Here is a 27,993-nt window from a genome sequence, read left to right on the forward strand (position 1 = left end):
CTTCTATATAATTCTTATAATTTGTATTATGCACACAAATAGTTATGCCCATTTGTGCTGTATTTTTTATAGTTTTTATATCCGATTTTAATGATAAAACATATTCCCTACAGAAAAAACGAAATAGCAAACATACAACAGTTTGTAACATTCTCCGTGAACTTGACCATCTATGTTTGGATTGTGATGTAATTAATGTGTGTAATGAGATTCTCTCTTTCTGAATCCGACTGGTAAAATATTATTTTTGATCATGATTTCACATCAAATCCATACATTTCTGGGTCAAAAGACATACAAAACATTTAGAAATACTGAAATATGGTTTATAAATAACGCTAATAAAATCATTGAGTTGATCAAGTAATCGCTTTTTATGATTTTCAAGGCAATATGCATAATTGATGATTCTGGGTTATTCAGGTTATTGATCGCTAGATGGAAGCGAACATGATACATATTACGTAGTATTCCATGCCTATGCGGAAGTTGAACCCTAGCGACCTGAACTATGAACACTTTGAAGTGTTAACACCTTGCAGGGCAGTGACGCATGTAGATGTATGAAATGTTTGATTTGTTGCCAACGCCGCTGCCGCCACGACCACCATCATCGTCATTGTGGAAATATTCTATACCAGTCAAACATAAAATTGATGACTTTATAGTGGATAGGGTGATAGAGCATGTTGAGTTCTGTTGCTGTGTATTTTGGTGTCGAATTGTCAAATCTGGCAATGTATACTGATATTTACTTGCAGCAGTATATTGGGTTGACTGGGTTCAAATAATATAATATGACCCAAAATGTAAATTGTATTCTAAATATGTCATTTCCAAATTTCAGATCCAACCATTCAGTGTCAACCAGTTGAAGAACCTTCGCCAAGTAGGAATGCAGCTATTGGCTGATTTCTTTGAGCATTTTGAAAAGTACCCATTCTCATCCAATGAGATTGACTGTATTTTTGAGGCTGCTGTTTGGCCACATGTGGAGAAGCTATCCGATGAGAGCCTTGCAAGTCCGACTACACTTTTGAAGCTCTTTGCAGTGTGGAGCAAAAATCCAAGGTACTTGAATAGTTTTCTTTTTTCCTTTCTGGTGTTGCACTCTCCAATTCCATATAACACATACTGCCTGGTGTTAAATGGCTAGTTAAGAGTGCTATAGTAATGCCGGTTAGGCTGGTCATGTCTTAGTGTCAGTAGTATCTTACTATATGCTATCTGGCCTTGATCTTCTAACTACAAGAATAATTTCAGCTCTGATGAGATACATTCCAGGGAACATCACCAATGGTCAATTCCCACAACATTAGCCCACATAACAATTTGTTGTTTGGGGCTTATGTTATGGCTCAGATGATTGGTCGGCTGTCCGTCTGGCTGGGTGAAATCAAAATTCCATTAATCCACTCTACAGGTTGCATGCAATAACCGCTGATCTTCTAACTTGGTAGGGTGATTTAGTATGACCTCTCGTGCTGTGTAGTTTTGTGTCATATTTTGTGAATATTTAGGAATATTAATGAGCTTATTTTGCCTGCAATTCAATTAACCCTCTGTGCAGCATAAACGCAGTAGCCAATGAATTTCTAACTTGAAAGGGTGATAGCGTATGATAACATCTTGTGCAGAATAGTTTTGTGTCATGTGAATTTCCATTTATGAATATTTATGCTTATTGGCATACTATTTTGTATTTACAAACCTTTGTTGTGAAGGCCACCATAATTTTGTACCATGTAGGGGCGGATCCAGGAATTTTCAATATGGGGGAGTCAGGCGCCGCTCTGCAAAAATACACAGAATCAGGCGCCTCTGTGCAAACATTAGAGGGGGCGCGCGCCAGGTGTGCTCCCCTCTAAATCCGCCCCTGCCATGTAATTCTAGTTATTTAACAAATGATCTCAGTTACAACAAAATAATTTGCCAATACATTCTAGGGCTAGGTTTTACAATAAGGCCTTTATTCTGTAAGTATACGCCATTCCCTGAATAATCAGAGGGTGTATAACAGGAGTGGCATTCCAGATTAGGCTATTTCAATTGAAATCCATACACCCCCTATGGAAGACATGACCTTAATCTCCCACACAAGGGGTGTAGACTTCAAATGGAGTCACCCATTCACACTCCCTGTGTGGAATATTAAGGTAATGTCTTGCATAGGAGGTGTATGGATTTCAACTGGAATAGACCATTCTATGGTTGTGCCTATTCTACAGGTGTATTATTTGTATTGATTACTTGATTTTTGGCATGAATAGAGGCCGTCAGCGTGACGTCATATGCCGCCATCTTGTGGGTACACGCTGTGATGGTCGTTCGATCTCCATGCGTGAACAGCAAAATCATCGTGTTGATGCGTGGTAACAGCTGCGTGGCAAGCTGCGCCCTGCGCGTAGTATCCGACGCATGAACACGCATATCATTTGTACCCACAAGATGGCGAAAGGCTGACGGCCTCTATACTATATCTTAAGCAACTGAAAGGCACTCTCCCAATTCCATATAACACATACCGCCTGTGTTAAATGGCTAGTTAAGAGTGCTATAGTAAAACTTGTTAGGCTAGCTAATGTCTTAGTGTCAGTAGTATCTTACTATATGCTATCTGACTATGACCTCCTAACTACAAGAATGATCTCAGCTGTGACAAGATACATTGCAAGGGAAAGTGGCCATTGGCCAAGTTTGAACTTTTCAATGTTAACTCTATCATAATGGTATCAAATAGATTTATTGATGAATTGAAGCAGATGAGTTCAGCAGTTCAAAAAAATCTTTGTTTCTGTGATCAATATTAGGTTGCACTGTCTGCTTGCGAAACACCCTCCAGAAAATGAGGAGTTGACAGCCATCCCCAACATCATAGCGCTGTTGTCATCAGCAACGGTTGCATCCCCAGTGGTTGCTATGGTGATGGACATAGTGGAAAGTCTGCTAATGGAACCAGACTTTGAACCTGAGGATGGGGTTGATGAACTGGATGTTTCAAACGTGAGATGCATGAAGATTGAGAATGAAGATCAGTTTGAAGGTAAGATAAATTACATTTATAATATATTTAGGAAAACTAATTTCCAGTGTTATAGGTCTCGAAACAGGTCTTGGTGTGAGACCTGCTGGTCTCGGTCTCAGCCCTCATGGTCCTAAAACTAAAAGCTTGGTTTTAGACCGGCTCAGGACCACTCTGAATGGTCATCTGGCAGCTCAGTTTCTCAGCTCGATAAAACATGAAAGGTTTCAATTGAAGATGACACATCCAGATAACAGACATATCTGTTGATGAACAATGTCTGGATAGTTAAGAGAGGTTCGACTGTATTGTTATAAAACTGATATTACAAATAGAATTAATATTCAACTGATGATTGCACTCTGACAATTCCTTATAACACATTCATAACCTCATTAATAAACATGATGCGTGCAATCCAATTACATTTAGTTATTTGTGAAAACGCGAATGCAAATCGAGGTCATTAATATCTCACAATTGACCGCAAAATGCGTAATTGTTCAAAAGTAAATATTAGTAACCTCCGCGAGCGCTGTATTGTGCGTCGAACAAACTGCGCGCACACACTGGCTGCCATATTTGGATTGCGTGCTACCATATTTGCACAGATTGTGATACGCACATTTGTTATTGGTCGTCCTGTTTTAGCCTGATCGATTCTTGGAAAGGGAAGTTGTAAAAAATCATCGGTTATGAATGAGGTTATTAACTTTGCATCAGTAATATGTTGGTCATTGTGAAAATCTAAACATTTTGCTTTGGACCTCGAATATCTACGCCCTCGGGATATTCCTCGGTTCCAAAGGCAAAATGTTTAGATTTTCTAATGCCTCCAAATAACCGATGCACAGTTATTAACCTCTAATTGTTTGGTGCTACAGGGTGTATCAAAATGATTGGTACCCATCAATACTCAGTGAGCATAGCCAAGACTGTCACATCAAAATGTATATTTATGTAATTCAAGGTCATAAATCTATAAATTGTAGTCGTTTCAAGAAGAGCTAATGTTGAATTTGGATGATGTAGGTGTTTCATTAGACATCAAAGCTGATGGGTACCAATCATATTGATAACCCTGTATATGGCTAGTGATGAGCGCTATAGTAATATTTCATGAGTTGGGTCTTTGCTTTTTATTGCATACTATTCTATGCTGTCAGGCAATGCCCACTTAGCCATATACAGTACTTATATTTTTGTATTGGATAATTGGCAACAGTATTTAGAGAGAAATTTATTATACTATTCGGCAAGGTCCTTCAGCGTTTTGTCCGACTGCTCTTCCTGATTGATATGCAGCTTGATCGGCGAATGAGGTGCGGATGTGATTCCATTAGCCAATCAGAACCCCACTTCTGTGTTTACACTATAAACAGTGCCAAATCAGCAGACCGCTGAGAACCTTGCAGAAAACTAAAATTATAAAAAAATGTATAAAGATGTTGGAAATTTTGCTTCCTGTGGCAATGTTTGCATTGGTGCAAGTTTTTTCTTGTACATCAAGACTTCGTAGAAAAAAAACCTGTTTGCTTTCCTGTAACTTGTCTCATCTGTAAACCTGTACTTCCAGTACCTCCATCGTTTGGCACCAAGCTACTGTTTCCTCATGTGCCAGCCATCTTGGAATTCCTCAGTACGTCTGTAACGGTCAAAGGTCAATCACTGAAGCAAGGTGGAAAAGGGGAACTGCCGATGAAAGAGCTCAACATTTTATCCAAGTAAGTGTAAACAAGTTGAAGTTAAGCTCATTTATCATATTAGCAGTCACCAGTGATCAAACACTGGTAGCATTTGTACAGTATGTGCCATTGCAGCTAAGATTCTGTAGTGAATGTTGGAGGAGAGCATGGCCTAATTGTCAGGGTATTTACCTTGTGTAATGCATCCCAGGTTCAATTCCAGGCAGTGGCAGCTTGCTGGGATATGGACTTGTAGAAAAGTCAAAATGGCAACATCTCTAGGTTAAATTCAGACATCCACTCTCCCCATGGTGCATTTAGTGTTGGGTGAATGAACCATGCGAATACTCTGCCATATGGAAGGGATGTTAAACCATTGGTCACAGAGGCAATACGATTAGAGATGCCACTTTATAGGAAAAAATATCCTGATTTCAGGATACGATTAGAGATGCCACTTTATAGGAAATATCCTGATTTCAGGATACGATTAGAGATGTCACTTTATAGGAAATATCCTGATTTCAGGATACGATTAGAGATGCCACTTTATAGGAAATATCCTGATTTCAAGAAATTGCGAAGAAAATTAACAAATTTCAGGAAATTTTTGGTTTCCCCTTCCTGTGCAAAAGGATAGGGGAAAATGCATTTTCAGAACTTTTCCATGTTTTTCAGGAAATCTGATGATATGTGATGCGATCAAGCAAACTCAGTCGGAACTCAGAAATATTGATTTTGAGATATAGGCAAACAAAGGAAATATTTCCTTTTGTTTCCTGTTGTTTTGGAAACTCTCTGATTGCTCATATCTTTGGAACTGGGTGTTCAATTTCAATTGGGTTTTCTGCTTTTTACTATACAATAAGAAACTGAAAATTTTCCGACTGATTTTGCTTGATTGCATCACATATAATCTTGAATGAAGTTTCTGTTTATTTATCATTTGCTATTTCTGTTGCTTTTATTAGAATCAGCGTGTACGTCCAGGATCCCAAGCAGTGCAGTGTGCTGATAACCTTATTGCTGCCATACCTACAGAAGACAACAGAGAAGCACCAGACAATAGAAATGGACATCCTGCAGACCATTCGCAATGTTATTAAACTCACTGATGAACCCAGCAGCTTCTTAGGGTATGTGTTTACAAGACTGTGTTGGTCTTGTGAAATGAAACAAGCAATCAAACAAAGTATTAATGTTTAAAGAGGAAGACCCTCCAGAGCAGTTCTTCTGGGGTGAACCAAACCTGCCTGGTTATCAAATTAATCAGTGATAAGATTATCTCTGAATGTTTCAACTTATGGAACATAGCTAACAAGTCAAAATTTTATAGTCACTCACTTTTGAGATACAGAGTTGTTGAGAAAATAAAAGTTGTTTCTCCAGAGGCTGCCCATTTTGTTGACCCCACACAAATTAGAATTTTCTGTTTCAATTCATTCAAGTAGCATCAGCTTGAAGGAAAAAAATTCCCCCATTTTCTTCTTGCAGTTCCATTTCCAAGTTACTCTATCGTCTGACACTGCGACCATCCAGAGCAGCCGTGTGCAACATCTTTGCAGCGATGGCATCGGCTGACCCAAGCCTCAAAGAAATCTCCAACACCGTCTTCATGCTGAATACATGGGACAGGAAGAGATTTGAAGAGCCAGACTTCAGGAAGAGACTAGAGGCATATCAGATGGCTAATAAGAGGCTGGCTGATATGAAGACTATCGATGTGCAATTCTTGACTCCTGTGATTTATATTAGTTTCTATTTCATTATGAAGGTAGGCATCATTAGGCCTTTAAAAAAAATTGTTTGATTGGCGTAACCCGACTGACCCTAAAATTAGGCCCGACCCTAGAGTTTTTGTTTTTTTAACAAAAAATAAATAAAAAATTGAATTTAAGAAAAAAAAAGTTCCAGGCCTTTATCAAACGCAATGTACAGCTTTAAAAGTAAAAAAAAGGTCCCAACCTACCTACCCTAATTTTTTTTTTATGTTACGTCTATCAAACAATTTTTTTAAGGCCTTATGTTCTTTACAAAACACCAGTCTTGTCATAGGTATAATTTATTCTCATACTAATGTATTTGAATGGTTTATTCCTCTTGAAATCCTTACACCACCTATAGAAGACATGACATTAATCTCCCACACGGGGTGGGAATTTCAAATGGAGTTACTCATTCAGGTAACCCAATTTGTGAATGGAAGATTAAGGTTGTGTCTTCCATAGGGAGTGTATGGATTTCAAATAGATTAGCTCTATAACCAGTGACCTATACAGGCTTTCCTTGATGCACAAGGCTCAAGTCTGGTTGTCATGATTGAGTGGTCAGGGTAAACATCCCATATATGTTTGTGATTAGTCCTACCGTATATCCTCGAATAGTCGCCCCCGGGGATGTTGTATTTTCCAAAAGGGGGACATGTATTAGAGGTCATTTTTAGATCGATAATTCCCATTAAAATTATTAGGTAAGCTTAAAATCCACGCTGAAATGATGAACTATGAACTTGAGAATGATGACCTTCAGTTCACTTCCGGGTTTTCAGACTTTCGCCAACTGTGTGCACCTTGGTAAGCTTACTACATAAGATAGCATGCAAATATCAGCATTTTTGAAACATCTTGGTCGAAAAAAATGCTGCGGGGACGTTTATTTGAAGGGGGGTGACTATTTGAGGATATACGGTATATATAAATGTGATGTGGTCAAGTTGAATAAATTGGCTAATACTGATTTTAAGATATAATAGCCAATAATAGTTATCAACTTGTATTTTATTGTTCTGATTAACACTAAAATGGTCATATCTTTTAAAATTAATTTTTACATCTTCAATTGATTGATTCTCTTTGTTTAGCTTGATGAAATGTCACTTCGAGACAATGCGTCACATTTCCTGATGGCCGTCATCGACAAGCTGTCCAAGGAATCGTCGTCATCGGTGATATTCAATGCAATCATTATACACAAGTATGTACCCTCCATCAGACAAGGCTTCCGGCTCAAATCAGAGGTAAATTCATTATTCATGGTCGTCAGATTTCTGAAGGATGTTGAAATGCTTGGATTGTGTGTGTCAGTGGTGGAGAGTATGCCTTAATGTATCATGAACCAGGACAAATAAACACATCAGGAATTAAATTAATGATACAAGAGGGAAGTGAAGAAAATAAAGTTTACTATGATTATGATAAAGACAGCAAAAAAAATGATAAAGATGGCAAAGTAAACACATGCTGATACTAACCCCAAATTAAGAAGTGCACATGTTAAACTTCTGTTCATTTTGTTTCCCATTACATGCGAATATACTGGATGTATTTGTAGGCGGTCATTTTTTTAAATCCTGTATCTTCAATAATTATACGATGTAGGATGTCTGGTTTTGCATGTAATTATATTATAATATATCGCCTTTCTTTTTAGAATGCCAGACAAGAGCTGACTGCATTGTTAGCAAGAATGGTGAAGTGCTTCCCTGACCATCCAAGATTCACTGGACTTAACTCACTAAGAGATGACAGGGATATTGAGGTGGACTTCTTTGAGAATATTCGACATATCCAGGTATATAGGTCTATATCAGAAATCCAGAGGAATTTCATACACCCCATGGAATACATGACCTTTATCTCCCACACAGATGGTGTATATTTCAAATGGAGTGACCCATTCTTGTAATCCCATTTGAAATTCACACTCCAAAGGGTGGTGTATGGATTTGAACTGGAACAGCCCAATGAGCCATGTGTGACATATTGTCTGTTTTATTATTTGGATTGCTTAATTACCATGGACATGACATGATGTGTCCTAAATTGACATTTGTTTGTGATGTGTTTATCCTTAAGCACCATTCTTTTGAACATTAAAGAATTTTCCATATCCACACTGTAGGACACTCAAATTACAACAATATAGTAACATTTGCTAAGGAAGATGCCCTAAATTTTAAAGGTGCACATAAAAATAACAGATGTGGAAATAGGAGTATAAACTGACCAGTAGATTCCAGTTGTAGTCCTATTAATTCATGGCATATTGGATGGCCCAGGTAAAAGTTAGCCCATATTTGCAAGACTATCCTTGCCTTCAAGGTGAAAGAAACCTACTCATGTTGCCCTCTGGCCATGGTCTGGCCTGCTGTCAAATCTTTCCCAGAGAAAGATGACATTCCAATATTCCCCTTTAACACAATTGCAATGTATTTTAATGAACTAACATACCATTCAAAAATAAAGGTCTTTTTAGATTTTTAGTGAAAATTATTTTGTGGGAAAAAATAGAAATCTAGTATTCATGAGGGGCATGGTTTTGAAATCTTCACGGGCCTATAATTTTAACCATATCCCGAATATAAAACAGTCAATATTTGTTTTATATACTGAATGTGTACATGGATGTTGTGATTGTGCATGTGCATGTGCGTAAACGCACAACGGTCAATGGTTCGTTTTCATGACCGGGCATAGTTCATTTAAAGGGCATAGCTAATTCAATGACCGCACTTTTAACAATCGGATGAGAGGAATCATTATATATGAGGTATATAATTTGCTATATTGCTGTAATAAGAGGTTATTTGATGATTATTTCTCAGCATCACAGACGCATGCGAGCTCTCCGACGTCTTGCCCAACACAGCAGAGACGGCAAAATACCCGCAGTGACTCTCAACTATTTCCTGCTCCCCATGACGACGGCACTAGTGTTTGACCAATCGGCAAACAAAGACAACAATCTTATAGTGGAAGCGATACACACGGTGGGTGCCATAGCAACAAGGTTGTCATGGACACAGTACAGCACCATTTTGAAGCAGTACTTGAGTCTGTTGACCAAGAACTTGGACATGCAGAAGAATGCAGTGAGGTAAGGTCTAGTGCATCCTAACATGTATAATATTTGTTTTAGCACAAGAAAGACAGGGCAGGGGTAGTATTGTGCCCATGCACATGATGAGACTACATGCAGCAGTGAATCAAATTTGTAATTTTCTCCTTTGAAAGACCTTTATCCCTTTTCCCCCCATCGAGAAATCAAGAAGGTTTGAATAGTTATGCTGTTATTTTCAAGTTGCAGAATCTCAGATTGTGTATAGCATGCAGAAACTCTGATTTTGGCGGTTCTGTGGCGGGTGCAGATACTCTAACCTATGTAACTCCTGCTTTTGTTGGAGACATGCTCTGTATTGTCTAAATAAAAGGCACTGCTATAGATGTGGATACTAAGAAAGGACTTGATGATACACGATCAATGGCGATATGATCATTTGCTCAATACTATGTTATGGTCTAATTTGTGCACCATATAAAAGGGTTTGAAGCGATTATTTTGAAATGAAATTAGATAAGATATGATCCATTTTGTACTTTTAATTCTGACAGGTTGGTTGTAGCTGTCCTAGATGCCTTCCACTTTGATCTCTCGCTATCTGAAGCATTACCTCAAAACCAAGCACCCAATGCAAGCAAAACTCATCAGGATGTCAAGAAAGGAGATGATCCCAAGCCCAAAGACAAATCAGAGGAGGAAAATGAGGAGGATAAAGAGGAGGAGGATGATGATGATGATGATGAAAGTGGCAGTGAAGAGGAGGATGTTGTGTCTGCTGAAGAGACCAAAAGGCAGATGGATGTTGCCTTGGCAACCAAAATTCACAACATCATTGTCTCAAGTATTCTACCTCAGTTACATGGTACTATTACGAAAAAGGTAAGCTTTGTATATTAACTCTACAGAAGTTAGATATACTAATAACATTAAAATAGGAATGCGTGTGTACACCAGTGCTTTGAGCGAATGCTGGTAATTTGACATTGCGCCCAATGAAATGTGCTCTGACGTCACTGCCACGTCAAGGTGATAAAATGGTATAGGAATGCTGGAGCTGACAAAGACAATTAGACAATAAGATAATTTTAAAATGAATTGAATTGATAAGAGGTCCAGTAGCTGGAGAGACCAGACAACCTTGAGAGGACACGGGTTGTATTATTCAGAAATAAAAAAATGATAATGACTACTGGTAAAATCTATTTTGTTGAATGATGAAAAGATAAAGTTCAGTTTGATAAAGCCTACTGGTAAAATCTATCTTCTACTATCAGCAATCTTAAAAGAATGTTTACATATTGGGGAAAATAATTGTAACATAAACATTTTAAGTAGCGAAATGATTTTAATAGATAAGACTGCGTACATGTCTGATCATTCGCGGCCATTGTAATATCCATTTTCAAATTGTGTTGAACATATTTTTAAGAGGATCATGAATCTTCCCGGTTAATATAATGTTGTCCTTGAAAATCATAAACCTGTTTGTTGTCCGTACTAGGTACAAAGTGAGGAGCGGCACAAGAAGGCTCGTGGTAACATGGCAGATGATGAGGAAGTGTTGAGAGTGCCTATTGCACTAGCTATGGTCAAACTACTACAGGCAGTGCCTAAAAAGACTATGCATCAAAATCTACCAAGGTAAGGTCAGATATCTACGTACTAGGAGGGATTCCAATAAGTGTCACATAAGTTGGCTCAAATTGCAGTTAAAGTTTGAGTACCAAATCTGCTGTATGAAATGAAAAAATGAACACAGTCCAACATCCTGACATATCTTATTACCCATGTTGCATACAGCATTTGAATACCATCTTTCAGTTTAATACCCCATATTTATTTACCCCATATTTATACTCCTTTGTTTACAGAGTTGCGGCAAGTTTTCCGGTTTTTCCGGCTTTGTAACCACCCCAAAAAAAATTCAGATTTTTGTATACAAAAATCACGAACTTCCGGCCAGAAATGAGCCGGAAATTTAAATCACATTTAACGATTTTCAATCATGAAAATGCCTGTTTCCTTAGTATTATATCGTATTGTGTTTTAAACTGCCGGGAACCAGTGGAACCAAAACAATATAGTGGTGCGCGATCGGTGTTGTTCAGTGGTGAGCACCAGGGGTGAGAATTGCTTATTTCTCACCTAGCTAGCCTTGTCAGAGAGGAAATCCTGAATCAAAACTAGGTAGATGTTATTTTTAAGTGAAGACTAATTCTATTTTTGGATTTGTCAATCATAAAATCTAATCAAGTTTAATTCTATTTGGTTTGAGATCATTTTGTTCAGAAATTGGTGCTCCGGATGGGCTTCTGAGCATTGCTGAGTGTCTTCAAAACTGCTACAGCGGCCAGCCCTTGACCCCCGGCTGCTATTGCGCCGCTGGCTACGCTAGCTAGATCCCGGCACTAGATTGGTCACTGAAATAGGCCTATTAAATTTCCGGCTTTTTTGAACCAGTCACTTGTAACCTTGTTTGTAGAATTGCATTTATACCCAAGTTGTTACAGGCCAAGTCAACCCTATGTTTAAAAGGGTTTATTGCATAATCGATCTCTCAACCATTGTGTTGTTTTATTGGCAGTGTGCTGTTGAAAGTTTGTCAGATGCAGAAGAGTCGTGCCAAAGATGTAAGAGACATCAGCCGAGACACCCTGGTGAAGATTTTAGATTCTCTTGGCATTACCTACTTTCCATACATCCTGAAGGAACTCCGCCATGCCTTGACCAGAGGATACCAGGTAATGTTACTGAATAACTTAAGAAATTTTAATTTGCATGTACCCATGGCTTGGTTTCATTGGAACATTGATGGACCAATGAACATCAATAATGTGTTATGCAAGTAACTTTAAAAAAGTAAAACATACGGAGGAGAGCATCGTAAGTATTTATGAGATACACAATCTACAGTTTATTTTCTATGTACAGTCCTCACTAAAGTGCTAGTTGCTTCCATAGGTAGTGATGCAAACGCCTTTGTTGACAGATTGTTAACACAGAACTGGTGTTAATGCTTGATTAAGCAAATAGCAGTATCACTAACTATACTTTGATCAGCTTGTAATTGGCGGGAAATGTTAAGGCTTTTACCACTACGCCGAAAATGTGATACAGTTGACCTCTATGGTCCATATTATGTGTGTTAAAGAAAGTAGACAAAGTATAGGACTTGAATAAATAATTTGTGATGCTTATGCGAGATGTCACAAGAAAATTCTCAAAATAAAATATTTTGATATTTATCCGCGAAGGCCCGTCGATTACAAGCTGATCAAAGTGTAGCAGTAACTCTTAATAGTGAATATTGTTATAAGATACCTTGGTTTGACAGTAGCACTCAACGAAACCATTGGCCATGCATGTATTCCATGCCTATTGGCCATTTGGGGTAATGAGTGCAATAGTAATTTGAGTAGTTTTGATTTCTGCTAAGCTTTTATTGTGGCTTGGTTAAGTACAGGCTACTTACAGGTAACAGTCTAAATATTGGTATCAATGTGTGACTTTTTATTTAGAGTCTAATAGGTATGTATAGGGTTTAGAACCATGATTTGGCATCGATGCTAAGTTGTGTTTTTGCTGTATAATGAAGTATTGATATTTTTATTTACAGTGAAAGTTTACCATTTGTGTCCCAACAACATTTGTCAAGTATTGTAGTTATGACCAGAGACCAGAGGGGCACAATATTCATTGATGGTGTACAGGCTGTATCTAACTGATTGGCACCCATCAGTTTTGATATTTAATGGAATGCTTCTTCCAAATGCAGCATTGGTCTTCTGAACCTGAATTTACAGTTTATAGACCTTTTTGTTAAAATGAATCTACTAATTAGGTGTTCCATTTTGATGAGGTAGTCTTATCTTGTCCATAGTCACTACAAACTGATGGGTGCCAATCATTTTGATACATCCTGTAGAGTGCATTATAAAAAAGAAAGGTAATAGAACAAATTAAATGTTTTTGTTATAACATGCCTAATTCAAAACATTATTTTGTTGTACATTCACAGCTTCATGTACTCAGTTACACAGTCCACACTTTATTGAAAAGTCTGTTGCCTAAATTAGAGTGTGGAGATCTAGATGGTTGTTTAGGATCATTGATTAAGGTAAGTTGTACAACACCGTGGATTCAAACAAGTGAATGTAACTCAGTTGGTTTGAGAACTCAACTGCCGGTAGTCTACAGGTGGCGCCATGGGAGAACCAACAGTTTTTGCGTTGGACATGCTCAACAAAATTGTTGGCACAGAATAGGGTAATGTAACCACATTCTGCACACAGCAAATTAGGAGTGGCTTCAAAACTCAACTGCCGTAGACCACCGGCGCCATGGGAGAACCAACGGTTTCCGTGTTAGACATGCTCAACAAAATTATTGTGACAGGATAGGGTAATGTTGCTCATTTGGCACTAAGAATGGCTTCAAAACACCAGATGACAGCAGGTGGACTGGCAGAACTTGCAGGTTAACTACATTGGACATGCTTGCAATATACATGGCTCCGCCAGGGCACTGTCAGTTGGATTTTGAAGCCATCCCTCATGAAGAACCAGTTCATTCCGTCTTGATTCTCGCCAGATGAGTTTGCAAGAGTTGACTTGATTCAATAAGCCTAATCAGTTTCAATAGATTGATAAAGGTGTTGACATTTGTGACCATCCACCACAACTGAGCCCGGATGTCGCCAGTGCCATTATTGAGATATGCTCCATTGAACTTAACAATAAACAATAGGAAACAAAGGATTTATTGACTTGTTTGATTGATTTTGCACTACTTAAAGGTCCGTAACCCGATCGACAGCATCATCCCCGATTTTTTTCATTGTTGATGAGGTTTTGGTATCACATAATAGATACTATTTTTCTCATTACTATCCTGAAATTTGACGCTCCAAGTCGATGTATTTCTGGAGAAATCATGAAACACAGCGGTTTTTACAGGCTACCGGTTTGTAAAAATAAAAATTACTTCGGATTTCTGGGTAAGGAATTAATTGCGAACCATCGAGACGGTATGCCGTATTTAGTTATAAAAAATCCACGATGTACACCGTGGGCTGAATTGCTCAATCGGTTAGCGCGCTGTGCGTTACCGAGAGGTACCTGGTTCAAAATCTCGTATCGGAAGATTTTTTTTCCTCTCCATTTTAACCCAAACTTTTTATATTCATTTGAAATGTACATATTGCAAGGGGAAATATATTTTGTTTCCTTTTTTTCTCGGAAACGGTACGAAAACAACAACAAATATTTTCCGGTCAATACGGGCCGGGCATTGTACAGCATGTCAGCATTCGTCATACCATGCATACGAACGGGAATTGTTGTTGCTTGCTTGCCTGCCCAGAATGCAATTCACGTATAACAAGGTATTGGATTGCAAATTTGGCTATTTATTCACATTTACGCTGAAAATGCTCTAGTTTTTTCCCAAAGCAGCATAAAGGGGGCGATATTTGATATTATTATGTAATTTTAAAGACAATCCATATCCAAAACCAATAGGGTTACCCCCCTTTAAATGTCAAGTACTATAGACATGATATACATCATTTTAAAGCTAATTTCAAGCAGAATATTTTGGTTGAATATCTCAAAAATGATGATTGGCGACTTCAGGGCTCAGTTGTGCTGGATGGTCACATTTGGTAGTAGCATTCAACGAAACCATTGGCCATGCATGTATATCATGCCTATTGGTCTTTTGGGGTAATGAGTGCGATAGCAAAATAAGTAGTTTCAATTCCTACTAAGCTTTTATTAAATAGCTCAGTAGGTACAAATTACTGCTAACAGACAAAACAGGTTGTTTCAAATGTTTTTTATAAGTCAGTCTCGTGAAAAATCTGACTTGCACTTGACTTCCTATTAATTTCTGTTTGTGTATTTGGTTGCATAAGAAGACAGAGAATCAATGACATCAAATTTGCGAATGTTACATCATTACATGACCAAAATTAGATGGAGAAGTTTTGGGGAGGTCTTTACCTCATTTATTTCTTACTTTTTCGTTAGTAGGTCGATTCTTGTTTACTTCATTGTGTAATCAATCGATCAGTCAATGGATTGATTCACTAAACTGCAATTAATTGTACCAACATTCCAATGTTTCCATGACTATTCGACGATAGCACTGTCATTTCAAAACCAGATTCTACCCGCTTGTGTACCCCTATTGCTACGTGTGTTGCTAGAAAAGGGCGAGAAACAAAAATGCATTTTTTGCGCATGCGTTTGTTTGCAAGGAGGACCTCGTTTTAGTAGCAAGATGGCGGATCCATGCAAAGGGTGAATATGACTCTATAATTTCATTGCAGGTATTCAATGATGATATCTTTGGGGAGGTTGCTGAGGAAAAGGACGTTCAGGGAATTGTAGCAAAGCTATATGAAGCCCGTAGCACCAAAGGGTATGACTGTTATGAGATGGTAGCCAAGTTTGTGGGTCAAGGGTCACTCACTCAGCTGATTCTACCTTTGAAAGAGGTGAGTTTGTACTTTTGAGTATAGTGTGAGCAATATACTGTAAAAGAGGACATTTGTGTACATCCATATCAAAACGATGCCTTTGCCTTGTCGGCTGCTACACGTGTCTCATTTCACATAATAGCTTGGAATAAATACCAGACTCATCTCAAGTGGAGGTCATTTCAAATCATCCCAAGTCACATGGTCTAGGAATACAGGGAACATCCCTTACCATGTGATTTGGGGATGACTGGAAGTGACCTCCACTTGAGATGAGTCTGGTATTTATTCCTAGCTAAGTATTGTGTGAAATGAGACACATGTAGCAGCCGACAAGTGCATCATTTTGATATGGATGTACACATTTTCAGTTTACATTTATGTTTCCGCTTTTCACGTTCCAAGCTGCTACTCCAAAAATAACAAAACACAAATTTGTGTATATGTAAATACAATGTATTAGGAATCTTAGAATCACTTCGGACATTCAAAACTTGTATTGATGCATAATAAGCTACCCATTTAATGACTTTGCTAATCGCCCAGGAGGCTAATTAGTTCGAATATGGTACTCTTGTATGTTTTCTTTGATTCATGTATATAATATCTGTACCCTCATTAACACTTGCGTCTACCATTTCCCAGATTTTAGACACCACTCACAGCCACAAGGCGGTGCGAAGAGTGCAGGATGTGCTACGCCGTATGACCCTTGGTCTTCTAGGGAATTCTGGGTTAGTAATGGAGGTGATGTTGGTGTTCATCCATGGGCTTGTCAGTGAATCTCTACCATTGATTACAAGTGTACAGAAGTAAGTCAATTGTGTACATCCATATCAAAACGATATAAAAACTAGGAATAAATACCAGACTCATCTCAAGTGGAGGTCGCTTTTTAAAAATCATCCTCAAGTCACATGGTTTAGGAATGTTCTGTGTATGCCTAAACCATGTGACTTGGGTATGATTTGAAGTGAGTGGGTTTGGTTTACCCACAGGCAGGTGCAAGGAATCCCCAATTTATCTGAGGGTGCGTGCTGAATCAGGGAAGTCCTTGTCCTTTCCTACCAAGGGAAAAATAACTGTTGTAAAGGTATTTCCCTTTGGTTGATAGTTAGCATTCAACGAAACCATTGGCTATGCATGTATTCCATGCCTATTGGTCTTTTGGGGTAATGAGTGCAATAGTAATATAAGTAGTTGCAATTTCTGCTTAGCCTTTATTGTGGCTTAGTAGGTACAGATAGCTACTAACAGGTGTGTGTATACAACGGGTTGTTTCAAAAATTGTTTTTTTGTTAGTCAGTCTCATGAATTGGGCTAATCTATTTAAAGTCCACACTCTTCCTCGGGGGAAGATTTTAGGAAATTTCTTCCACATGGGGAGTATGAATTTCAAATCGAAAATTATTACATTAACCAACTCTATTTGAAACTCACCCTGCCTCTGTGGAAGATACGGTTTGAATCTCCCTCAGAGGGGGGGGGGGTTTATAGTTTGAATGGAGCTGCCTAAAGTGTTCATTCTATTTGAAATTCATATTACCTGTGTGGAAGATATTTCTAACAATTTCTTCACAGGGGTAGTGTGGATTTTAAATGGAATATCCCATTCAAATGTTTTGCTGAATCATATCCTTGTGGTCCTGTGTCTTCAATCTGGGGACCCGTTGTGTTACATTTGCCAAAATATTACAAAACCTGCCTCTATCTTATGTCAGGAATTTTAATAATAATCCTAGCAATAAATGTTGCTTTTCTTCGTATAGAGCTGAGAAAAAGGCAGCAAGTATTCCAGCTCCAGACCCACGCCTAGCAACCAAAAGTGTGTACATCTTGCCAAAGACACCCAAGCGAGGGGATTTGTACCTCAGACTAGCAGCAAGACCAATGCACATGTTATTGTTGACTTTGGACTGCAGGTAAGTTACGCTGCATCATTTTGTCTTCAGCAAGCTGTTATAGTAGTAGAGGTGTAAAGACTGAGATTTGGGCTCATGGCTTAAATCCCATGCAATACCAGTATGTTGCAGTCTTGGGTCAGGTGCTACACTGTGCTTGCATTGTACCATTCTCCACTAAGGTATATTAGTGTCTGCTGGCATATGTTGGGGCTAATATGTGATGCGATCAAGCTAAATGAGTCTGATGTCGATCAAAATCATAATTCAGTTTTCAATTTCATTACATGAGCCAGAGCTTTATTTTGTTGAAAACCCCATCATAATTAGACCTATGGTTCCAGAGATATGGTCATTTTAGTGTTGCTCAGAGTAATTAAATACAAACTAAGTTGAATACTATTGTTGACTCTATCTCAAAATCAATATTCCTGACATGTGACTCATTTTGCTTGATCGCATCACATATAAGGATTGTATATGCTATAGAACATTTCTAGTGAGAGTTCTTTAGAAAATGTTAATTTTCACTATTTTTGGCATGTAAATTCATTGAACAGAATCTTTGTATTGTTAAGTGGCTGATAGGCTACTTTTTATTATGTTGCTAACAATTTTACAAATATAGGGTACTTGTGTAGTTGGTAACAATCTCAGGTGTGGGGGTGCACACTGCTCTACCAACATCACAACTTAAACCAAGATTCTGACTTAAGCTGTTGACAGAGAGATAGGTACTCTGATCTTGAGATGGTTGCCAAATTTCATTCATCTTTACAGCTTTGGGTACTACATTGTTGCCCACAGGTGGATTCATCTACACAAACTTGAACAGTCTTGTATCCATATTTACCTTTTTTAAGGGGGTACTACACCCCTGTGGTAAATTTGTGACTATTTTTACATTTTTCTCAAAAAATAACACACTGGTAACAAAAGTTATGTATATTATTGGGGCAAGGGATCCAATTAGTACACTGAAATTTCAGTGACTCAAGACAAGCGGTTCAGTATAATATGATAGGAAATGAGGTACAATCTAGCAGTACCTTATTTCTTATCATAAATAACAAACCGCTTGTCTTGGGTCAGTGAAATTCCAGTGTAGTAATTGGATTCCTTGCCCTATAATACACATAACTTTTGTTACCAGTGTGTTATTAGTTTTTGAGAAATATGCAAAAATAGACACAAATTTATCGAGGGGTGTAGTAGCCCCTTAAGGGATTTAAAATGAGCGTTTATTGCGTTTCAACAGTATTTTTTGTGGGACATAAGAGCACCTCGGACCTATCGAATTGCATTCTGAATCTGAAGCATGTCTTTCTGATATCAAATAATTTTCATTTTTGAAAATCACAATATAATACAAAAAATTTGATATTTTTCAAATTTTTGATATATAACAGTCCTCGAAGTAAATTATATAAATCTAATGATATATTCTTAAAGTGTATGTAGCAGGGAGGAAAAGCCGACGGTCAGTTGAAAATTTTGACCTTTCATATTGAAGATATGGATTTTTTTTCCCAAAAGACCTAATTTTTTTTGGTGTTTTGGGGAAAAAATCCATATCTTCAATACGAAAGGTCAAAATTTTCAATTGATCGTCGGCCTTTCATCCCACCTACATACACTTTAAGTATAAATCATCAGATTTATAAAGTTTACTTCAAGTACTGTTAAATATCAAAAATATCAATTTTAATGATTTGCCATAAAATGTGTATTAAATTGCGAATTTCAAAAAATCAAAATTATTTGATATCAGAAGGACATTCTTCGTATTCAGAATGCAATTCGATATGTCTAATGTGCTCTGATGTCCCAAAATAAATACTGTCCAAACGTTCATACCCCAGCCCTTAAGTAATGCTGAAATGTTGTAACACTTTGAAACAAACTCATCATAATGTATACAAAAAAGTATTCAAAGGCAAGACTATTAAATTATTTCTGTTTTGTTTTCAGCTATTGCATATGAATTTGAAAAGATCCAAACTGATATCATCTAACCAGCAACATCTAGCTATGTTGGATCCATTTGTGGATTTCCTCATCACGTGTTTGGACTCCAAGCATGTCAAGGTGAGTGTCATTGTCATTAGCAAATTAATTTAGAATATGGGATATTGGTATTTTCTTCATTATTTTACAAAGCTCAAAACTCAACCACTTTTTCTTCCTTTTTTACAAATGAAAACAACCTGTGTGATTGAATTTGTGTATTTAAAGATAATGGTGATTTTTTCAAGGGTAAAAAGCAACTGGGTGATGGGTGTTGTTCAATGCCTGTAATTCCCCTAATTTTGCCATCTGATCTGAATAAAAATCATGGAGCCAGGCATTATTAAAAACACAAAAAATACTGAGTGTTGGTAATCCCAAAGTGAATCCTGGTTCTGACTTAAATTCAGTTAATCATGTTTTCCCTCATAGAAAAGCTGTCCTAATTTTACCCTCGGTGATACTCACATTGGTAACAAAATAGATACTCACATGTGTTGAAAACTAAACCTCAATTCATGAATAATAATCTGATTTGCAGATAACCACAGTAGGCCTCCGATGCCTCACATGGCTGCTGAGGTACCCTCTACCCTCAGTGGGAAACAGAGCGAAGGAATTAACCAAAATACTGTTCCACATCCTGAAGAACTATGCTGCCACTGGTGCTGTCCGGTCAGGTTCTGGCAATTTTGATTTGGTTGTCGGCTGCTTCAAGGTGAGATTTGTTTTTAAGATGCATTTTCAGGAATATTCCTTATAAAGAGATGTTAAAGTTTAGGCTAAACACAAAAAATATCAGTTTTTCTCAAAGCTTGTGAAGATTTGAAAATCCATTGCAGAATGGTGTCTTTTTTCCTTTTTTTTTTCTAATCAAACTCAATCAAAATAAACTTGTGGTGCTTGAAACTTTCAAAACTTACATTTTCATACACATAATAAAATGTTTTCTCTAATTTAAAGTCTCAATCACATATTTCTTCCAACAAAATGCTAATGCTTTTAAAACATGTTTTTACCGATACTTTTGTAAAACAAAATGGAGCGGGGATGGCCAATTTCTCTGGAGACAATGTGCACTGCAAAACAAATGCACCTGACAGCTTTGGGACAAAGTGGAAAATTAAATTTTTTCCCATACGATGGCCAATGCCAGTGATCATATGGTTACAAGGTTTGTCTTGCTTTGAATGAGTTCAGATGATAGCAAGTAGTATGTAGTAATATATGTGTAGCTGCATGATGTTTGATGAAATTTTAACTCAATTGACCTCATACAGAAAAGTTCACTGGCAATCAAAAATCAGTCAATAGGAGCGATGTGGGAACAGGCTTCAAGCAGTGATGTTAAAGGTTCCATGTTGAGGTAAAATTGTCAAGTAGCCAAAAATGTAAAATGGACTCAAAAACTCTCAATACTACTGCAATTACACTAAGCGCTGTGATGTCATAACAGCTCAAGTCAAATCTTAAACGAAATTTATTTCAGGCCTTGACAGTGATGGTACGAGATGTGAAACAGCACTCTATTGACGAGGAACAACTCAAGGTGCTACTGGCGTATGCTGAAGAAGATATACATGACTCCAATAGGCAAGCCACTGCTTTCAGCCTTCTTAAGGTAAGGGGATGTTTGCAACTAATATAACATGCAGGAACTGGAAGCCATCTGTATAGTGTATAGTCAAGTATTTTGTGTTTCCGTCAAGTCTGTCCAGACTTTTGAACGTAAATTAGTCTTGCACAGCTGATTTCATGTGAAGATTCCAAGCATGTGATATCAGATAGATGACAAATATAAAACTTTCATGAAGCCATGCATCTGAAACCTTTTTCTCATACTTCATGTACCTTTGTAGCAAGTGACTGCAGAAAGGTCCATTTTATCTGCTGAGCACAATAATTATTAGGGAGCATGGCTATTTCTAAGGACCCATTTAGCCATAATTATTTTAAACATCTATTCCTCACCACCTAGAAATTCCAAAACATGTGTCTCCAAAATGTTTGATTGATATACAAAAATGATAAATAAGTGTCACATAAGATGGCTCAATTTGCCGATGCTGAGCAAGCCAAGTCGGTTATCAGTGAAGACCTGATAAACTTCACAATTTATGGTAGAGGGGGAAGAGAAGCTCAGCACACTAAAACTAAGTTGGTTAACAAATGTATGCTTGTGTCAGCAGAATTATAGAAACCACTCTTTTTCATTTTTCTAAATGATATATTTTATTTTATTATTACTTTTTTCCTGTGTACATTTCACAATCATAGTTAATTCTGGCATTGATTTCCGGGATCTGCTCCTTTAGGATCTGTTTGATAAATTTATCATTGTGTTCCACTGACTTGACCAACTCCTTGATTTTGTTTTCATTTTCCGTTACTCTATTAACTGTACCTTTCACATGTGCCTCTATTGCATCCATGTGGGCGTTTTATCTTCTATCCATGCTCAGTAACAAGTCCTTTAGTTCAGTGTTAGTCACATCGCTTGTTTCATTGTTCGTGTTATCCACCATTTTCTCACTGTTATCGTCTTCTTGTCTAGCAAACATATCGTATAATGTGATTTGCTCCTTGGCTGGATGTTTTATGCACTTCTTTTTGGCATAGTTTGTTCAGCGCTGCTCCTCAAATTATAACAGATGACATTCTCGAAGATCAATTATTTCATGAATGCCCAAAACTAAATGGTACATGTGTTGATTTTGTAGAAGGATATCTGTTGATAAAAATGATGTTGTGATAAAAGCTAAGTATTTCATTACACATAAATATTCTGTCCTTAGCCTTGACATAACATTATCTTCTGTATATTTATATGAGTGTATAGCAAGGTGTTAGCTAGCAACCTGTCCACCTGTCATTTTGAACATTCAGTGTGCTCTTGGGACTGGCAAAATTGAAGGGGCAGAGGTTTGGTTTATGTTTTCAGGATCAAATTTTGACAGGCAGATTTGGTGAAAATGACGGGTACTTGTCAAATCCCGGCTAAGACCCTGGTGTATAGTAAAGCTATGTAAATTCTAATTGATATGTTGTTTGTTTATGTACTCATAGGCTATCCTCTCTAGGAAACTTGTGGTCCCTGAAATCCACGATGTGATGAAGAAGGTACGACAGCTCTCTGTGGTCTCGGAAGCACCACCAGTCAGGCTACAGTGCAGACAGGTATGCAAATATACAGCTCGATATTTGCTGTTAATTACAGAACCAAACAAAGACTACAGCTCTACAAAAATCTTGTAGGAGTAAATAATTAATATATGCTTGTTTTCTAATACGCTTTCTCAATGTTGACAAAGGATTATGTACATGGCGGGGTCCCAGCCTCATTGTGTTGCTTAGGTAGCTTCTCAAATGAAGTTTTTCTTTTTTTTTCCAAAAATTGTAGTTTTCCTCCACTGTGGCAAAAGATGTAAAAAATACATACCCTAAAACTAGGCTTCAATAGGCTTCATTCCCATATGCGCACAAACAATTCAGCCTATAAATTATGCTAATGTACCCCTAGGCTTTGGGTTGACATAATATTTTGTAATTTGTTTTTGATTTTCCTTTGCAGGTTATGCTAGGTTTTCTATTGGATTATCCTCTTGGCAAGAAGCTGAAACAACACCTGGAATTCTACGTCAATCAGGCAGCATATCCTGTGGAGACTGGACGAGAATCAGCCCTGGAAATGTTGGCAACGGTATTCTCCTCATTTCCACAGGTAGGATGAACATATTTTTGTTATCAAGTACAGTTCAATGCAAATTTAAAAAAATGGATATAATTTTTATGTAAAAACACCAATATGTAAGATAGACTATAAAATATGCATTATTCTCACGCATGGTCAGTGTTTACTTTCAATCGATACAAATCACTGATATGCGGCAAATGGTGTCCCTTTTGCAAGTTGAGAAATCTCAACTTGTGAATTCATCAACCAATCATTTCCAACCAACCTGTATCTATTATTTTGCTAATTAATTTACCATTCGCGATTATTGACTTTTGGTGATGAATTGATTGAAGGCAATAATTATTGACAGCAATGGATGTTCTAAAAACGTATTTTGTGGCATTTAGAATATTTTAATTGTCGTCTGCAATCGCTATCGCCGTGATAAGTATAATGCAAAAGCGACGAGCGATGTATCGCAAAATTCAGTGATTGCTCATAGTGTGTTTCAAAAGCGGTGCATCGAGCGTTGCGTAAATATGAGTAAAAAACAAGAATGCAGTATTGTGTTTGTAGGGAGAACCTCTTCTTGGTAGCAAGATGGCAGATCTGTTCAAAGGGCAATAGCAACAAAGAGATTGGATCCCATTTTCATTCTCCCAATCCAAATAATGATGACATGTTCTTTGTATGTTATAATTCACTTTTCAGAAAGTGTTATGCGATTATGCGGGACTGTTCTATGTCCCAATGGCAGCACGCTTGATGAATGAGGAGACAACCAAATGTAGGAAACTAACGGCACTGGCTATCAAATCTCTTTTGCAGAAGGTATGTAAGGCATTTAAAAATCCACTTGGGAAAAGATAGAAAAAATGATATTAAGGATTTATTTATTTAATCCTTGTTTAATTATTCAACTCTTATTAAACCAACCTATGCACATATAAATTTGGGAATAAAAGTGTGACTCGCAATGCCATGTTGCTTCCGGAAACACCAGACTTCTTCAATGGTGCTCAGGCAGTGAAAAACATGATTAAAGTCAGAATCCACATTTATTAATTAATTTTATGACTGAATTTTGTTCTTCATATAGCTGGCTTTCCTGTTATTTTAATGACAAATTTCAGTGAGAAATATTCTTAACATTGAAACAAATTTTTGATACCTTTTACACATAACATAAAGGTAGTTTGGTGTCAAATACACTCGTCATTGAAACATAATTTTGATACCTTTTACACATATAATGACATGTTTCAACCACCTACAGAAGTTTGGTGTCAAATTTTCTTGTCATTGAAACCTAATTTTACAGATTGATGTTGCTAAGAGAGATGAGTTATTTGACATCACCATATCATGGCTTGATGAAGACGAGAAGCTGACCCATAAATGCTTAGCAGCTCAGCTGTGTGGTTTGTTTGTGGAAGCAGAAGGGGCGGACACGGAGAGAAGAATCAAGTCTCTACTACCGGTCATCTGCGAGAGGATGAAACCTGAGCATTTTCAACAGGTTAGTGGTTTTGTTAACCCCCTGAGCACTACCTGCTGATCTAACATTGCTTCTGATTGGTCAATTACATGATATCTTCACTTAAATCACCAATCAGAATGGAGCTTTGCAAATAATTCACCCCAATTTTTTTGTGTGGTGAAATTATTCTAGCAATGTTGCTGATTGGGCCGATTGATAATGAAAATTTATTTTTGGCCAATCGGCAGGTAGTTCTCATGGGGTTATGTAAATTGCTGATTGATTTGTCAGTAGTTTGAGCTGTGTCATTCTGACGAGCACCTTTTATGTTTTAAGATCTGATTTTGGAATTGAAATTCAGTTCAAGTACAAAATCTCCAAAAGACCTGAAAATAATAACTTGCTATTGCAGCTATTTCAACTGTCAAGATCTTATCTTGATATGAATGATCTTCGTGTACAGTAAACATGTTTAAAACAAAACCTATGTAACCTGTTGGCAGTTTTGTTTTAAACTTGTTCAGGGGCCAAAAGCTTTTCCTGCCCAATGACAACTATGATATTTTTTTTTGCAGCTGCTTGCATCCCTGTCAGGGGCGGATTTAGGGGGGGGGCGCAGCCGGCGCGCGCCCCCTCTATTTTTTGCCTAGCAAAGGGCGCCGACCCAACTTAAAATACAAAAATTAAAGAAATAAAAAAAATGAACAAATTCGCCATGAGCAGCAAACAATGGGCCAAAACCGTTGAGTTTTCGAGGGGTAACCCCTTAACACCATTTTTTCGTCGTTGACCAAAAGGCGCCCCTTCTATCAAAAATTCCTGGATCCGCCCCTGCCTGTAGTTCTAAACTGATAAATTCTATGTTGTCAATTCCGCCTCTTGAAATTTTAGGTTCTGATGATTTTTGAAACTGGACAGTTATCTGTTGACATCATTATGTAATGTCCTGATTTTGCGAAGGGAAAATTATTGATCCTACACTGTGTCAAATGTGTATATATACATGTGTACAGATAGAAAGTTAAGCCTAAAATCATTTTGCACAGCATAATTAGTTTATTTGCTTAATAATATGTATCTTCTTTTTTTTTTTATAATTAGGATGAAGATGAAGACTCTGGGGATAATGAGACAGAAGGTACAGCCAGGGAGAAGGAAGAGAGACAATCAGATCATCTCTTATTTCACCTGTTGTCAACGCTAGGGAAACTACTGCAACATTGTGGTATCATCAGGAATAAGGAATATAGGCTGGTGCTTAATACTATCTGGGGTATGTATGATCGTTATGCTTGGAAATCAAATATAGTACTTGGAAAAACGTTTGAATGGGGTTAACCTGAATCTGATTACAGTGCATTGATTTGGGATGGGGAGTTGGACGGCTGAACAATCCTGATTGTTGTTTTGGATTTGTGCAAGTATAATAGCATTGAAAAAACAAATAGTGAAATTCTTTCTGATGTGTGGGCTAACTTGATGGAAGTTGAGATGAAAGTGTGTTTTTCCCATTTGTGACCATTGTGTTGAAGCATTGGGCTATTCTATAAATTAAAGGCATTCCCCCTAAAGAAGACACAGGATATGTGGGGTCCCCCTAAAGAAGACACAGGATATGTGGGGCTTATGTTATCATCCAGATGGTTGCCTGGTTGTTTGTTTGGCTGCCTGGTTATCCGGGTGGAATCAAATTCATTAGTCCACTCTGCAGCTCTCAACTTCAAACTTGGTATGGGGATAGGATGTGGTAACCTGATGTGCTGTATAGTTTTGTGTCATGTTATTTGAATATTAATGAGCTTATTTGCATATTTTGCCTAAATTGTCATCAATCCACTCTGCAGCTGAAACGCAATAACCGATCAACTTCAAACTTGGTAATGTGATGGTATATAGTGGCCTAATGTGCTGTATAGTTTTGTGGCGTGTTATTTGTATATTTATGAATATTAATGAGCTAATTTGCATATTGCATATTACTTTTATTTTAACAAACCTTTGTTATTTACACACCTTTGTGTGGGGGCCACCTTAATTACGAACTGAGTAATTCTAGTTTGCTCTGGGAATCTTCCCCCCCCATGGTCATTAGGTGTAAAAAAAACGTTTCCACTGCCCTTTCCCATCTGACCCTCAAAGATGGAAACTGATGGTGTATGTATGTTGCATTCAGCAGTTACCCCTGATCCTCTGTGGCTAGCTTATATACATACTTTTCCCACTTGCTCCTCATGAAGAAGCTGGAGCTGTTCATGACAAAACTATTTTCATTTTGCTAATTTTTTGAACAATGTACCCTTTAAAATAATTTTACATCCATCCACAGATTCCACCCAGTCGCATCTGATGCATCCTCACTCCTGGATCCGTCTGACATCAGCACAGCTCTTTGGCTCACTCTTTGCTGCATGGAAACCAGAAGAACTGATTACCACGGCAACTATCACATCAAAACCACTTGAGACAGTTGAAGGAAAGAAACAAAAGAAGGGCAAGAAAAGGAAATCTAGATTAGTGGAGAGTGAAGATGGCGTTAGTGAGAATCCGGTTGATGAGGTTTTAGGTTACCTGCAGGAAAAAACACATGAGAGAATCAGTGACTTGGCTTCCAAATTCTGCAACCAGTTACAGTCATTTTATTGCGATAAAGATCTTGGTGATCAAGTAAGGATTTAAAATTACTATTATATAGTAGGAATTCCAATTGAATGAACGCAGCTTTCAACAGCTGTACTTGATCCAACCGTGATCGTATATCGCGTATTTCAAACTACAACGTGAACGCACAACCTTGGATACAATGCTAACCAATCAAAAGTGAGTTGGCATGGTTGGATTCACTTCCTCGGTACTCACGCACAGTCGCACACGCTGGCGTAGATAGCGCAGTGTACGCAACAAA

At 37.6% G+C, this 27,993-nt stretch overlaps 1 protein-coding gene across 1 annotated transcript in view; it reads left to right on the forward strand.

Annotated features, from left to right (window-relative positions):
- The window catches only part of LOC140166291 (small subunit processome component 20 homolog), a 55,306-nt gene that overhangs the window by 14,294 nt on the left and 13,019 nt on the right, over positions 1-27,993 (forward strand). The window contains 25 exon segments of the mRNA XM_072189702.1: positions 848-1,071; positions 2,811-3,043; positions 4,599-4,746; positions 5,679-5,843; positions 6,202-6,481; positions 7,568-7,723; positions 8,137-8,277; positions 9,311-9,582; positions 10,098-10,425; positions 11,048-11,187; positions 12,131-12,287; positions 13,565-13,663; positions 15,878-16,045; positions 16,673-16,839; positions 17,797-17,888; positions 17,891-17,949; positions 19,900-20,016; positions 20,477-20,653; positions 21,425-21,556; positions 23,002-23,112; positions 23,507-23,656; positions 24,323-24,442; positions 24,933-25,130; positions 26,193-26,364; positions 27,418-27,755. Of these exon segments, the coding sequence (XP_072045803.1) occupies positions 848-1,071; positions 2,811-3,043; positions 4,599-4,746; positions 5,679-5,843; positions 6,202-6,481; positions 7,568-7,723; positions 8,137-8,277; positions 9,311-9,582; positions 10,098-10,425; positions 11,048-11,187; positions 12,131-12,287; positions 13,565-13,663; positions 15,878-16,045; positions 16,673-16,839; positions 17,797-17,888; positions 17,891-17,949; positions 19,900-20,016; positions 20,477-20,653; positions 21,425-21,556; positions 23,002-23,112; positions 23,507-23,656; positions 24,323-24,442; positions 24,933-25,130; positions 26,193-26,364; positions 27,418-27,755 (4,344 nt within the window).

The sequence above is a fragment of the Amphiura filiformis genome, chromosome 12, assembly GCF_039555335.1.
Source record: "Amphiura filiformis chromosome 12, Afil_fr2py, whole genome shotgun sequence".
NCBI lineage: Eukaryota > Metazoa > Echinodermata > Ophiuroidea > Amphilepidida > Amphiuridae > Amphiura > Amphiura filiformis.